This window comes from Podarcis gaigeae, assembly GCF_964106915.1.
Source record: "Podarcis gaigeae genome assembly, chromosome: 6".
Lineage (NCBI taxonomy): Eukaryota > Metazoa > Chordata > Lepidosauria > Squamata > Lacertidae > Podarcis > Podarcis gaigeae.
In genome coordinates, this window is record NC_139682.1 from 4,630,067 (window position 1) to 4,644,631 (window position 14,565).

At 49.1% G+C, this 14,565-nt stretch overlaps 2 protein-coding genes across 3 annotated transcripts in view; both read left to right on the forward strand.

Moving 5' to 3' along the window:
• SCRT2 (scratch family transcriptional repressor 2) overlaps positions 1-7,750 on the forward strand; it is a 39,398-nt gene extending 31,648 nt beyond the window's left edge. Inside the window, exon 2 of the mRNA XM_083744708.1 lies at positions 1,525-7,750. Within this exon, the coding sequence (XP_083600834.1) occupies positions 1,525-2,228 (704 nt within the window). The 3' untranslated portion in view covers positions 2,229-7,750. The remainder of the gene's footprint in view (positions 1-1,524) is intronic.
• ANGPT4 (angiopoietin 4) overlaps positions 1-14,565 on the forward strand; it is a 313,202-nt gene that overhangs the window by 227,265 nt on the left and 71,372 nt on the right. The window lies entirely within an intron of this gene.

Sequence of the window (14,565 nt, forward strand, 5' to 3'; positions counted from 1 at the left end):
TTGCAGGAGACCCCAATCTCAATGCCTAGGATCAATCCAGGCAGGGCTGAGGAACACCCCCACCTGAGCTCCTAAAGAGCTGCTGCCAGCCAGTGTTGACAATACTAGGCGAGACAGAGCAATGGTCTGATTCAGTATAAGGCAGCTTCCTATTTGAATGCCCTGTTAGCTGTCAGGAGCCTGCAGAATAGGGCAGCGTAGAAATATTATTAAATGAATCCGTTGATTCGTTATTCCTGCATTTCTGGGGGTTCGACTAGATGACACCATCATCATCATCAGTATGATTCCCAATTTTATACATTTCAATATTTTTACAATCATTTTAACATTTCAAAACTTGACTTCCTTCCCCCTCTTTCTGCAGTTCCTTAAATTTTAATATTTTAATATTTCCTGCATATCCAAATGAACTTACCGTAATCTGCTCATCTGCTTTAAATATATCCTCTTATAAAACTGCAGGTTATTACAATAATCCTGCCAATGTTCTTCTCTGCGGTTTATTTGTAAATATTCAATAAAACATTTCCATTCTTTTATATAAAAAAATTGTTATATTGATTGCTTATTTTTTCGGTAAATTTCGCCACTTCTGCATTTTCCATAGGTTTTTGTATCCATTCTTCTTTCGCTGGGACTTCTTCTTCTTTCCATTTTTGAACTACAGTGGTACCTCGGATGAAGAACTTAATTCATTCTAGAGGTCCGTTCTTAACCTGAAACTGTTCTTAACCTTAGGTACCACTTTAGCTAATGGGGCCTCCTGCTGCTGCTGCTGTGCTGCCAGCACGCAATTTCTGTTCTCATCCTGAAGCAAAGTTCTTAACCCAAGGTTCTATTTCTGGGTTAGCAGAGTCTGTAACCTGAAGTGTCTGTAACCTGAGGTACCACTGTACATGACTCTTAGGTTTCTTCCAACTCTACAGTTCTATGTATACCTGAAGGAGCGTCTCCACCCCCATCGTCCAGCCCAGACACTGAGGTCCAGTGCCGAGGGCCTTCTGGCGGTTCCCTCCCTGTGTGAAGTGAGGTTACAGGGAACCAGGCAGACGGCCTTCTCAGTGGTGGCACCCTCCCTATAAAACACCATCCCATCAGATGTCAAGGAAATAAAAAACTATACAACTTTCCAAAGACATCTGAAGGCAGCCCTGTTCAGGGAAGTTTTTAAAGTGTGACATTTTAATGTATTTTTAATCTTTGTTGGAAGCCACCGAGAGTGGCTGGGGAGACCCAGCCAGATGGGCAGGGTACAAATAATTTAGTAGTAGTAGTAGTAGTAGTAGTAGTAGTAGTAGTAGTAGTATTACTATTATTCTGTGATTTCATCAATGAGTTGACCAGACTCCCTTGGAAGGTGGGGGACTCTCCATCCTTGGAGGTTTTTAAGCAAAGGTTGGATGGCCCTCTGTCATGGATTATTTAGATTCCTGCATTGCAGGGGGTTGGACTAGATTGCTTTGGGAGTCCCTTCGAACTCTAGGATTCCCTGATTAACTTAACCCTTTCTGTCCTCCATAGGGTATCTCCAGACCTGCCTCGCGTCGTCCGGCTACAAGAATGAAAAGAAGAAACTCCACTTGGCGTCCTCAGACCCAATCTACACGCCGTCGCACGAAGACTACAGCGACCCCGAGAGCCCCCAATCCAGCTTGTCAGCGCACTACTTCAACGGCGAAGCCGCCGTCACCGAGAGCTACTCGATGGACGCCTTCTTCATCACCGACGGGCGGTCGCGGCGCCGGGGAGAGGGCCAGCGGCGGGGCGCGCACCGCCACTCGTGCAGCGAGTGCGGCAAGACCTACGCCACGTCTTCCAACCTCAGCCGGCACAAACAGACGCACCGCAGCCTGGACAGCAAGATGGCGAGGAAGTGTCCCACCTGTTCCAAGGCCTACGTCTCCATGCCCGCCCTGGCCATGCACATCCTGACACACAACCTCAAACACAAGTGCGACGTGTGCGGCAAGGCTTTCAGCCGGCCGTGGCTCCTGCAGGGACACATGCGTTCCCACACGGGCGAGAAGCCCTTTGGCTGCTCCCACTGCGGAAAGGCCTTCGCTGACCGCTCCAACCTGCGGGCTCACATGCAGACGCACTCGGCCTTCAAGCACTACAAGTGCAAGCAATGCGAGAAGACCTTCGCCCTCAAGTCGTATCTCAACAAGCACTACGAGTCTGCCTGCTTCAAGGGGGCTGAGCACGCCTGCGAGGAGGAGAACTGAGCCGGCCAGGGGGAGGAGAGAAGGTCCAGGGGCAGGACCACGGCAACCGTCTTCAGGGATCTGGGGTTTGGACAAGAAAGGACAAGCGTCGCCCTGGGAGGCGAAAGGGACCGCCGCAACAAATTGCAAGTCGTTTTGTTACTGGGAGGAAGCACTTAAGAACCTAGCAACCGCAACCTGTCCTTCTCAGAAGGTGATGGAGACTTTGGGAAGATGGCAAGCATTGGTCCCGAGGCCCAGCAACCTTCAAACCCAGCGGTGGTCCATGGGATGTTCTTCAGATATTGTTGGACCACCACTCCCATCAACTACTTGTTCATCAGCGGTGGGAGCTGTGGTCCGCAGAACGTTCTCCACCCCTGGTCCTCCTGACCTGCCTTTTTCTCCTTCCTTCTCCAAATCGCCAACCGAAGCAATAACTCCAGTCAACGCCAGCAGAAGGCCGTCTTCTGGGAGACTCCTCGCTTGGTCTCGCACGAGCGAGACAAGCTTTTGACTTTTCTTCAGGATTACCGGGATGGAGAGAGGGAAAGAAAGAGACAGTCGTCTCTCTTTCCATTTCTCTCTCTCTCTCTTTCAGATAACTTGGGAAATGCCGGGTGTATTTATATTATTTATTACCTTATTTATTTAGTGTGCTGCTCCTTCTTCTCCCCTTGATGGGGAGGAAGAAAAGCTATCAGTGTTGCCCTTTGAGATCTTTTGGGGACAGAACAAGTGCAGAATCCTGACTCAGGGGGGGCATTGAGAGGAAGGGTACCCACAAAGCTGACAAGGCTGGGTGTGGGACGCTTTGACGGAGCGACTTCTCAAATCAAGCTTTGGAAGCGAGGAAGAGATTGATTTGTTGTGTTTGGCATAGGAAACGGGAACTTTTTTTATGTTTGAAGGACCCAGGAAGGCACAATGCTTGGGTGGGGGGAGAGAACCAGTCATTTATTTCTTTCCATGTGTTGTCAGAATTAGGATCTCCACCAGGCAGCCTGTTTGTTGAGCATCCATCCCAATTTGTTTGCACAGAGGTTATAGGTCTTCTCATTCCAGGTTACTTGACATCTCCACCTAGTGGTTGCTAACAGTGATGCCTTTGAGAGGGGACTTCAACAAAGCCGTCCCTCATTCACCCATCTCCACATTGTGGGACGCCCTCACCAGCTTCTGAGGAACCATGTTCCTGAGAAGAACCCAACGCAAAAACCCCAACCATAACCTCTCCATCCTCCTGTCATTGCAAGAGAAGCATTCTTCATTGAAGGCTGGAAGGGACAAGGGCAAGAAACAGATTGACTGCATAGCTAAATCCAAACATCATTTCCAGGGGGCGGCATAGCCAGGCAGTGGTGTAGGAAGGTGGTGCGGTGGGTGCGGGTCGCCCTGGGTGTCATCACTGAGGAGGGTGACAAAATGGCAAAAATATGTGTTTTTGAAAAAATAACTCCCGCACCCACCGCACACCCCTTACTACGCCACTGCAGAAACACTCTCCCCTCGAATGATTTCCAGAAACCAGAAGCATTGCTCTCTCCAACTTTGCAAGCAGAGCACAGTCTTTATGGCTAGTAGCCTCCGACAGCCCTCTCCTCTATGAACCTGCCTAATTCAGAGGCGTAGCTAGGTGAGGCAGGGGGCGCTGGGCACCACACCGCAGGGCCTGCAGTGTACCTGAGCCATGCATCACTCCTGGGGGGGAGGCGGCGGGCAGAGCCACACATCTCTCTTGGGCAGACTGCCTGCAAGCTCTGCGCTGCTTTTTTGAGCAGTGTGGGGTTTGCGTCTGCCCACCACCTCAGCCGCCCTACAGCTGAGGGGGAGGCTGTGGAGAGGCTCCATGCAGAGTGCCCTGCCTTGGCTCGCCCCGTTCTCATGGGCAGTTTGTTCTGCCCCTGGCTGCAGGGTGTACGCACTGCCCCGGGCACCAGAGCGGCTAGCTACACCACTGTAGCCAGGAAGCCCTGTTTCTGTTGCCATTCCACATTTGTTGATGATGGGTGTGGAATCTCTTGCTGCTACAGAGGCGCCCGCATTAGATGCCCGTATTCTTCCTTTGAGAAGAGTCAATGGATTGTGGTGGAACCATTTGCCTTTCAGCCAATCAGGAGGCCTCTCTGCTCAGCTCCCGCCTTCTTGCCTTTGCAAGCCCATCAGAGGTATGGGATGTAACGGGGGGGGGGGCAGTTTTATGCCACTCTCATAGCAGAAATATAGTGCATCCATTTCCCTTTGATTGAGGAGTTTGTCCTTTCAAACGTGTGAGTTAGCAAGAATGGCAGCTGCTGCCATAAATTTAGGAGCTCTCTATTTTAAAGTTCTAATTTATGCTATTTATGCTATTTATTGTTTAAGAAAAATGGGTGGGTGAAACATTAGGGGTTTCTTTGCATGAATCCTAGCAAGCAGGACGTCAATGGCAGAAGCTGTTTGCAGGTACACCATTGTCACAGAAGCTGAAGGCATATTAGAGCTCTGTAGCGGCAGCGGCTGTTTTGAAAGAGCTAGGATCCATTTGCAAGGAGGAATCACTGATTTACTTTGAGCTGTGTTAGAGATGGCTGTTGGATGATGGGAACTGGACTTTGAATATTCACATGCAAAACATAACCTATTTCGTTGCGCTGTGGGTCTTTGCCTAAGGTTAGTCAGATGCTGCCCCTGCGATGGGATGGGGGGAAACCGAGAGAGAATACAGGGTTCTTCAGATGACCTCTTTATTGAACATGTGTCCCGATTTGCTTGCACAAAGCTTACAGGGCAAGGTATGTTGTACCCGGTCTCTACAGAGCAATCTGAATTGTTTGTGGTGAGGCTATATGACAACGAGCATTCATCCTGCATTCATCCTGATCTGCTTGTGGGAATATTTACATCTCCATGCGTTAACTCATACCATACTTTTCACAGCATTTTGCCATTACTTCCCTATGTGCAAACTGTTTGCTTTTAAAGCGCATTTGTGGCAAGAGCGCTTTCATCCACTTTAACTGCGCAAACTGAAATTTCTGGTATGCGCTCAAACTCTTCCTGCAAAATAGTGACAGTCTGGAGGCAGCCAAAAGTCACCTAGGCAGCTCGCCACAGAGGCAATATTTCAAATGGAGACTTCCTTATTGGCAGCTCTGTCAAACAAAAAGCAGGACAAAATAAACGCGGGCATGCTCTGGGAACCAAAGTCTTTCTCAACCATCCATCAGTTCTCTTCCTAGCCATCATTTCCAGCCTAAAACAAGAGTTAAGAACCAGGAGGGGGCAACTCCTCATTAAATGACATTTATATTTTGCTGATAAAGTGATGGATTTTTTTAAAATTGACAAAACTAGGGGGGAGCACAGAACTCTACACTCAGCTGAATTGAGTAAAAGCCATGCGGGAAGTGGAATGTTTCAGAAGATAATTTTTCAGTGTCATTGCCCCCTTTTGGAACAGGCTGTGTTTTGGGCTGTGCAAGACCTTTTCAAAGGCAAAGCTGTTCTGTCACGTCTTCCTCACCGATGAGAAACGTCGGCTCCTCCGTGGGCTGCAATTCCAGCTGATGGGAAGCAACAGCCGTTTCTATGCAAACTCTCCAGGTGAACGTTGCCTCTCCAGCCTCCGCCATTTTGCATGTGCTTCAAACTTTTTGGCGCTGCGGACAACAGTACATAAAACAACATTGGTGTCTTCCAGATGTGGACATATAAACCTCTGGGGAAGGGAAAGGGCCCCAACAATGAATGTGATAAAGAGACTCATCCGCTTTTTGTGACACCTCCGATTTTCTACCTCTGACCCAACGAGCCATCTCGCAGGACAATGGACACAACTCGGCAACTGTCTCCTTGGTTGTCCAAGAAAACTGTTTGTTGTTAGAAGAGGTGTGCCAAATGCCACAACTCTTCTTCCACAAGCCACAAGTCCCATACATTCTCCTGGAGTTGTAACCTCCGCTGGGGAGCCAAAACACATTAATGCATCACAAGAGGGTTAAGGGGGGGTAGCTAATAATCAAAGGCTCCTATGAGCTCAAAGAATCCAGGTTGCCTCTTTTCTCTGCATGAGTCCCTGCCCCAAGAACACCGGAGATGCACTCAGACCTTTGACTTTATATGGGAAGGGGAGCATCGCCCCTCAGAGGGAAAAGGAACCTTGTTTGTTACATGCTCAAAAAAAACAAACCCTTTTGATGGTCAGTGTATGTAAAAAAATAACACGTGCTTCCAATTTTAATTCAGGGGGAAAGTGTGCCTCGGCTACCAAAAGTTTGGAAATGACCATTCCAAAGGAGCAGAAATGTGTGAATGGTGGAAAAGCAGTTTTGCTACAATTCCAACTTGATGTGCTCATTTGAAACATGGTTTGTTCTCCTCTCTCTGCCCCACAGAACTGCCTCTCCCCGTCTCTGCCCCACCATCGTTCTCGCTTCCCCCAGGTTTCTTCCCCCACTTCGAACAGCAGCAGCACACAAGGTTTTCGCTCCCTCAGCAGCTCACACACACTGGGACAGAATCTTTGGTCCAGGCTGGCTGTACAGTATGGGGAAAAGGTAAAGGTAAAGGGACCCCTGACCATTAGGTCCAGTTGTGTCCGACTCTGGGGTTGTGGTGCTCATCTTGCTTTATTGGCCGAGAGAGCCGGCGTACAGCTTCCGGGTCACATGGCCAGCATGACTGAGCCGCTTCTGGCGAACCAGAGCAGCGCACGGAAACGCTGTTTACCTTCCCGCAGGAGTGGTACCTATTTATCTACTTGCACTTTGATGTGCTTTCAAACTGCTAGGTTGGCAGGAGCAGGGACCAAGCAACGGGAGCTCACCCCATTGCGGGGATTCGAACTGCCGACCTTCTGATCGGCAAGCCCTGGCTCTGTGGTTTAGCCCACAGCGCCACCCGCGTCCCTACAGTACGGGTTACGGGACCTCAATACAGGCATTATCCTACCTTTTCCCTCCTCTTAGGGCTTAGGCAAGTCTTAGCTGTTCCCACCAAGGAGTGGGAAAAGGTTGTATACAATAATCATTTGCAATTCCCCCCACGGGGCACAAATAGCACAACTCAAAACATGCCGAGGCTGAAGGTATTGCGAACATCTTCTTAGGTGCCATGATGCCACTTTTGGAATTCTGCACACGGTTTCAGCACCACCATATTTCTGTGCTTGCACATGCACTCTCAAAGCAGCATCCATGTGATGGTTACATTATTTCATCATAGATATCATTTCGTTACAAAAAAATTAAAACCACCTCCCTCTGACATGAGCGACAAGCAGCAGAAAGCTTCTTTCTGTAAACGAAGGTTCCTGTTTTCTCGCCTGTTGCTTTTTGCACCGGGAACGATCAAGGTCAACCCAAGATCCTCGTCAGTGTTTATACTGTAAATAAGATAAGACAGCAATAATTTTCTCTGCATGATAGAGTCTTGCTTTCTCCTGCCAGATTTTGAACTGGACAGATCACGGGGAAGAGAAACAAATCTCCCCCCAGATGAAACTACCTGCAGTATTGTAAAACGCAATTCAGGGATAATAAAAAAAGGGCCTTCTTCTGCTACAGAATTGTGTTGTCTGTATTTGAATTGGTGGAGTGAGGGGGGGAAGAGGGGCAAGCCTAAAGCTCTGTACATATTTATTCTGATTATTGCTGTCCTGCTGTTTGCACAACCAAGAGGGCAGTTTACAACTGAATCGAGGAAGATAAAAAGCATCTACGAAGTAACACAGGCCTTAAAATGCAGCAAAACAACAACTCAAATAATTCACTTTGTTAATAGCTGCAGCAGCTACCTTATTTTTTGCTCCATAAGACGCACCTGACCATAAGAAGCACCTAGTTTTTAGAGGAGGAAAACAAGAAAAAAAATATTCTGAACGAAACAGTGGATGTACGATTTTTTGTGGTTCATGCTGTGGCCACAGACATGTGATTTGACGGTGAGTTTGGGGTAGCCCAATGCAAAAATCCTGAGAATCCATGTGGATCCGTGCTTTGTAACCACATTTTTGCGCCATTGCGGCCCCACGAAACAGTGGATGAGTGATTTTTTTGCTGCAGGCTGTAGCCATGGACATGCTATGTGATCCGATTGTGAATTTGGGGTGACCCAATGCAAAAATCCTGAGGATCCACGAGCTTTTACCTCCCCCCTCACAGGCAGCCTCCTTTATTGCTAGCGTCCCTTATCTCCCTCCCGATCGCTTACTGATCAGCTGCTTCCTTTCAACACTCCCTTTCCTCTTGTTTGCCTTAGTGTCTTTTCCTTAGCTGGAGCAGTTTTTTGCTCCTCCTTTTCTTCTAATATCTCTCCTTGTTGCTTTAGTCTTCCTGTTTCCCCCCCTTTGCAAGTTCATTGTCTTTACCTCCCCCCTCCCAGGCAGCCTCCTTTATAACTAGCGTCCTTTATCTCCCTCACGATCGCTTGCTGATCAGCGGCTTTGTTTCAACACCCACTTCCCTCTTTCAAAAAAATTAGAGCATGATCTGCTTTTTGCCCCTGGGCAATTCAGCTCCAGGGACCACACATTTGCTCCATAAGACGTACAGACATTTCCCCTTACTTTTTAGAAAGAAAAAAGTGTGTCTTATGGAGCGAAAAATACGGTAATCCCTTTGTCTAAGCAGGTCTCTCTTCCAAACAGATGATGAAAAGGTGGGCCTTCACCAATCACCAAAAGCTATAGACCAGGGTCCCCAAAGTTTTTGTGGCTTGGATTGGTTCACAGTCCTGCAGGCGCCGTGGCGGGCCGTGCGCGCACTCATGTGCAAATGCTATTTCCGGTGCTCCTTCCGGCACAGAGGAGGCATGTACAGCTTTCCATTGGCTGCAGAAGCTTTCCACAGCCAATGGGAAGCCGGCTAGCATCGTGAAAGGTGGTCCCCGCTCTGCTACGTGCCAGTTTAGCATGGCGCATGGGAGCTGACGGAGCGGGCAGCCATGGGTCTTAGGTTGCCGACCCCTGCAATAGACACAGGGCTAGGCACACCTAAGGAGACAAGGAGGTTCGAATGTGAGAAAGCAGCACTGCAAAGGCCCAAGGACCAACGCAGGCCAGCCCAATAGGGGGAGACTTTTGCTAATAATAATAATAATAATAATAATAATAATAATAATAATAATTTATTATTTATACCCCACCCATCTGGCTGGGCTTCCCCAGCCACTCTGGGCAGCTTCCAAAAAAAAATATTAAAATACTCTAATACATCAAACATTGAAAGCTTCCCTAAACAGGGCTACCTTAAGATGTCTTCTAAAAGTCTGGTAGTTGTTGTTCTCTTTGACATCTGGTGGGAGGGCGTTCCACAGGGAGGGCGCCACAACCGAGAAGGCCCCCTGCCTGGTTCCCTGTAACTTGGCTTCTCGCAGTGAGGGAACCGCCAGAAGGACCTCGGTGCTGGACCTCACTCCACTCCACGATGGGGGTGGAGACGCTCCTTCAGATATACTGGACCAAGGCCATTTAGGGCTTTAAAGGTCAGCACCAACACTTTGAATTGTGCTCGGAAACGTATTGGGAGCCAATGTAGGTCCTTTAAGACCAGTGTTATGTGGAATCAGCGACCGCTCCCAGTCACCAGTCTAGCTGCCACGTTCTGGATTAGTGGTAGTTTCCCGGTCACCTTCAAAGGTAGCCCCACGTAGAGCGCATTGCACTCCAAGCGGGAGATAACCAGAGCATGCACCACTCTGGTGAGACAGTCCACAGATAGATAGGGTCTCAGCCTGCGTACCAGATGGAGCTGGTAAACAGCTCCCCTGGACACAGATTTGACCTGTGCCTCCATGGACAGCTGCAAATCCAAAATGACTCCCAGGCTGCGCACCTGGTCCTTCAGAGGAACAATTACTCCATTCAGGACCAGGGAATCCTCCACACCTGCCCAGCTCCTGTCCCCCAAAAACAGTACTTCTGTCTTGTCAGGATTCAACCTCAATCTGTTAGCCGCCATCCATCCTCCTACCGCCTCCAGACACTCACACAGGACCTTCACCGCCTTCACTGGTTCTGATTTAAAAGAGAGGTAGAGCTGGGTATCATCCGCATACTAATGAACACCCAGCCCAAACCTCCTGATGATCTCTCCCAGCGGCTGCATGTAAATGTTGAAAAGCATGGGGGACAGAACCCTGAGGCACCCCACAAGTGAGAGCCCAGGGGTCTGAACACTCACCCCCCACCACCACTTTCTGGACACGGCCCAGGAGGACGGAGCGGAACCACTGTATGACAGTGCACCCAGCTCCCAGCTCCTCAAGACGGTCCAGAAGGATGTTATGGTCGATGGTATCAAACGCCGCTGAGAGATCCAGCAGAACTAGGAAACAGCTCTCACCTTTGTCCCTAGCCCGCCGGAGATCATCAACCAGTGCGACCAAGGCAGTTTCAGTCCCATGATGAGGCCTGAATCCCGACTGGAAGGGATCCAAATGGTCCGCTTCTTCCAGGCGTGCCTGGAGTTGTTCAGCAACCACTCGCTCAATCACCTTGCCCAAGAATGGAAGGTTTGAGACTTGGTGATAGTTGGCCATCATGGCCGCAACTAAAGATGGTTTTTTAAGAAGCGGTTTAATAACCGCCTCTTTCAGTGGGTCTGGGAAGGCTCCCTCACAGAGAGAAGCATTCACCACCCCAAAGAGCCCATCGTCCAGTCCTTCCCAGCTAGCTTTTATAAGCCAGGATGGGTAAGGATCAAGGTGACAAGTGGTTGGTTTCACTTGTCCAAGCAGCCTGTCCACATCCTCAGGGGTAACAGATTGGAATTGATCCCACACAACTTGACTAGACAGGACTCTTAGCACTCTCCCACCCCGGCCCTGCTCCTACAGTGGAGTCTACCACTTCTCGAATCTGAGCGACTTTATCTGCAAAAAAAAACTTTGCAAAATCATTGCAGGAGTTCATGTGGCCCGTACTGGGCCCTGATGGAGCAGGTGGTTCCACTAAATAGCGAACTACCTGAAAGAGTCACCTGTTGCTGTTTTCTGCAGATGCAATAGAGGCGGTGAAGAAAGTCTTCTTCGTCGCTATCACCACTTGGTAGGCTCAACACTGAGCTCTAACCCATGTCCGATCAGATTCAGAATGGGTTATCTGCCACCAGCACTCTAGCCGTCTCAGCAATTGTTTCATTGCCCTCAGATCTGTGGAAAACCACGGGGCTGTCCGGACTCCATGCAATCGAAGAGGGCGCTTTGGAGCCAAAGAGTCAATAGCCCTGGTTAACTCCACATTCCAGCGGGCCACCAGGGAATCAGCTGAAAGGCCATCAACATGGGATAAAACACCCCCTACCACTCTCTGGAAACCATTTGGATCCATTAAGTGGCGGGGGCGGACCATCTGAATCGGTTCCACCTCCCTGCAGAGGGGAAGGGTCACGGAGAAGTCCAGTTGTACCAGAAAGTGATCTGACCATGTGTCAGGGAACTGCCATCGGAGGGACAGGTGGTGGAGAGGCTCCAGGAGAATAGGAGAGACTCTGCAGCAGAAGAGGGAACCAGTAGGGGGAGAGCAGGAACTCAAAGGGAAAGGGAGTCGGAGGGGAGGCTCTGGGATACTTCCAGTGAGAACAGTGAGGAGGTAACAAGACCCCCTTTAGGAACCCCCACCCCTCGCCGGAAGCTGTCACACAGAGAGTCCAGGAGGCGCATGTCCGTCAAACAGCTTTTATGTTGGAGTAAGTTCCGTAGACGCCCACTGTCGGATTCTACCAGCGACTGACGGAGTCATGCTTTGGGGGCTCCGTTAGAGACTCAGGTTGGCTGACCAGCCAAAACCCGGAGGGATCAAGCTTTACGCACAAGCAGCTCATTATCCCATCACACCATGGCACTTCTTTTGTTTCGCTTTTACTTAGTGTCAGATCACCAACATCCATAGAGGTAAACACCAGGTCCAAGGCATGTCCGCAGCTATGGGTTGGGCCAGACTTATTCAGGGACAGCCCCATGGAGGCCATGCTTTCCACGAAGTCCTGCTTCCCGAAAGATGGCCCCAGATCAGGGAAGATCGCATTAGTTATCCCACCCTCGTCACACCTCCATTGCTGAAAAGACCACCTGTTTTTAAAAGAGTAGATACATGCTTCAGAAAACCCAAGTGGCATTTGTTCCCTTTGAGAAAATTGCACCCACCACCAGGAGATGTGAATTGTCTTGGTTTTGCTCACAAAACCCTGCAAAGTACATTGCCCAATTGATGATGGATACATCATCAGGAAGAATACTAGGATAGCTTGACTTCTTCCCAAGCAGATCCAAATCCCCCTATCACTCCGCTCCCGAAAATCTACCTTCCCAGCTGCAAAGTCCTCATTATGGAGATTTTGGATCCCTCAAAGGCTTCTACACAGTTTGTCCCCAGCAACCAGCTTGCAGTGAGATAGACTTCTTATGAAGATGGTGGTTCTTTTAGCAGCGGATACACCTATAGACAGAGGTTCTTGCAACATGATCTATCTCACACACACCCCAAAAAAACTGTATAGTTCTTCCATAACAATCCTTCAGCAAAAAAGGTATTTTGAAGGTTAAGCATTTCCAGAGGTCAGCAATTTCTTTCAGCAGGAGGTCGGTCCACAGTCCCTCAGACCCATAGCTGTCAATGTTTCCCTTTTTTAAAGGGAAATTCCCTTATTCCGAATAGGATTCCTCACAAGAAAAGGCAAAAGTTGACAGCTATGCTCAGACCTTGTGGGGAGCCGGACTATATTTTGGGGGGGGGGGGGGGGAATGGACGAATTCCTATACTCCACAAATAACCCAGAGATGCATTTTAAATAAAAGCACACATCCTACTCATGTAAAAACACGCTGATTCCCGGACCGTCCATGGGCCGGATTGGGAAGGCGATTGTGCCAGATCTGACCCCCGGGCCTTAGTTTGCCTACCCATGAGCTAGACCTCTTGACTAATAGGGGAAATACCGTATTTTTCGCTCTATAGGATGCACTCGACCATAGGACGCACCTTGTTTTAGAGGGGGAGAACAAGAAAAAAAAAATCTCCCCCTCTCTGCTCAGCGCCCCTTCAGCGAAGTGGCGGAAGAAACGGAGCCCCTTCCATTTCTCCTCCTGCTTTGCTGAATGTGCGCTGCGCAGCTCTCCCTCTCTGCTGAAGCCAGGAGAGTCTTGCTCTCCTGGCTTCAGCAAAAGGAACCTGAAGCCTCCAGAAAGCAGCAGGACCTCCCGCTGCGCTCCAGAGGCTTCAGGCGGCTAACCCTGAAGCCTTCGGAGCACAGCGCGAGTTTCCACTGAACTCCAGAGGCTTCAGGTTCCTTTCGCTGAAGCCAAGAGAGTTTATCCCTGAAGCCTGGAGAGCGAGAGGGGTTGGTGTGCACCAACCCCTCTCGTTCTCCAAGCTTCAGCAAAAGCAACGCGAAGCCAAGGAGCGCAGAGGGAGCGCTCCCTCTGCGCTTCAGAGGCTTCGCGTTGCTATCGCTGAAGCCAAGGAGCCTGTATTCGCTCCATAAGACGCACACACATTCCCCCTTAATTTTTGGAGGGGGGAAAGTGCGTCCTATAGAGCGAAAAATACGGTAGATGAACAAGCAACCACCGTGTTTGGCCCTCGTTCTTAGTAATAAGAAGGAAGCATAATGCAATAGCCTGATGTCATGAAAGGAGCCAACCCTCGTTGTGAAATCAGGAAGTACATAAAACATGACATTTACCCACCTAATGCTTTTAAAATTAAGGAAGTCCCTAAAGACTGAAGCCTAAGGGAAAGATTAAGAAACTTCAAACAGCGCAGATTTATGCTGCAGGCAAAAGGGGGAGACCCAATAAATATCACAAGGTGCATTTTGAAAAGGGGGGGGGGAGAATTTAAGCACCAAGGAACCAGGGCAGGGAAAATTTCAACACTCTGCTCCAAGCCCTGCCACTCTGCTCCAGGTCAAGACCCAGACCTTCACAGGGCTGAAAAGACTGTGGTGCCCACACCACACAAATGTAATTTGAATTAAAAAATACTAAACCGTAAAATAAAAAAATATTTTTTTAAAATGGCACAAAGCTTACAGCTATGCTGAAATACATCTGCAAACATGTCCTTTGCAACACAGGACAGGAATGATCTCCTCACATTGTTTTGATCTATGTCAGCAAGATGCTGCCCCCCCCCCTTAGGCTTAGGGGTGGGGATAAGCAGTAAAACGAGAAAAGAAAAATGTGGGGAAGCATGTAAGGAAGTCTAACAAACTTCTGATTTTTCCTAGGATGGCTAATTCCATGGGTGTAGCAGGGGGGCAACTGCCCCCCTAGATCAACAGAAATACTGAACTGACCAATCACGTCGGTTCTGCCCCCCCCAAAAAAAAACAAAAGTCCTGCCCCGCCCTAACAAAAATTCTGGCTACACCCATGG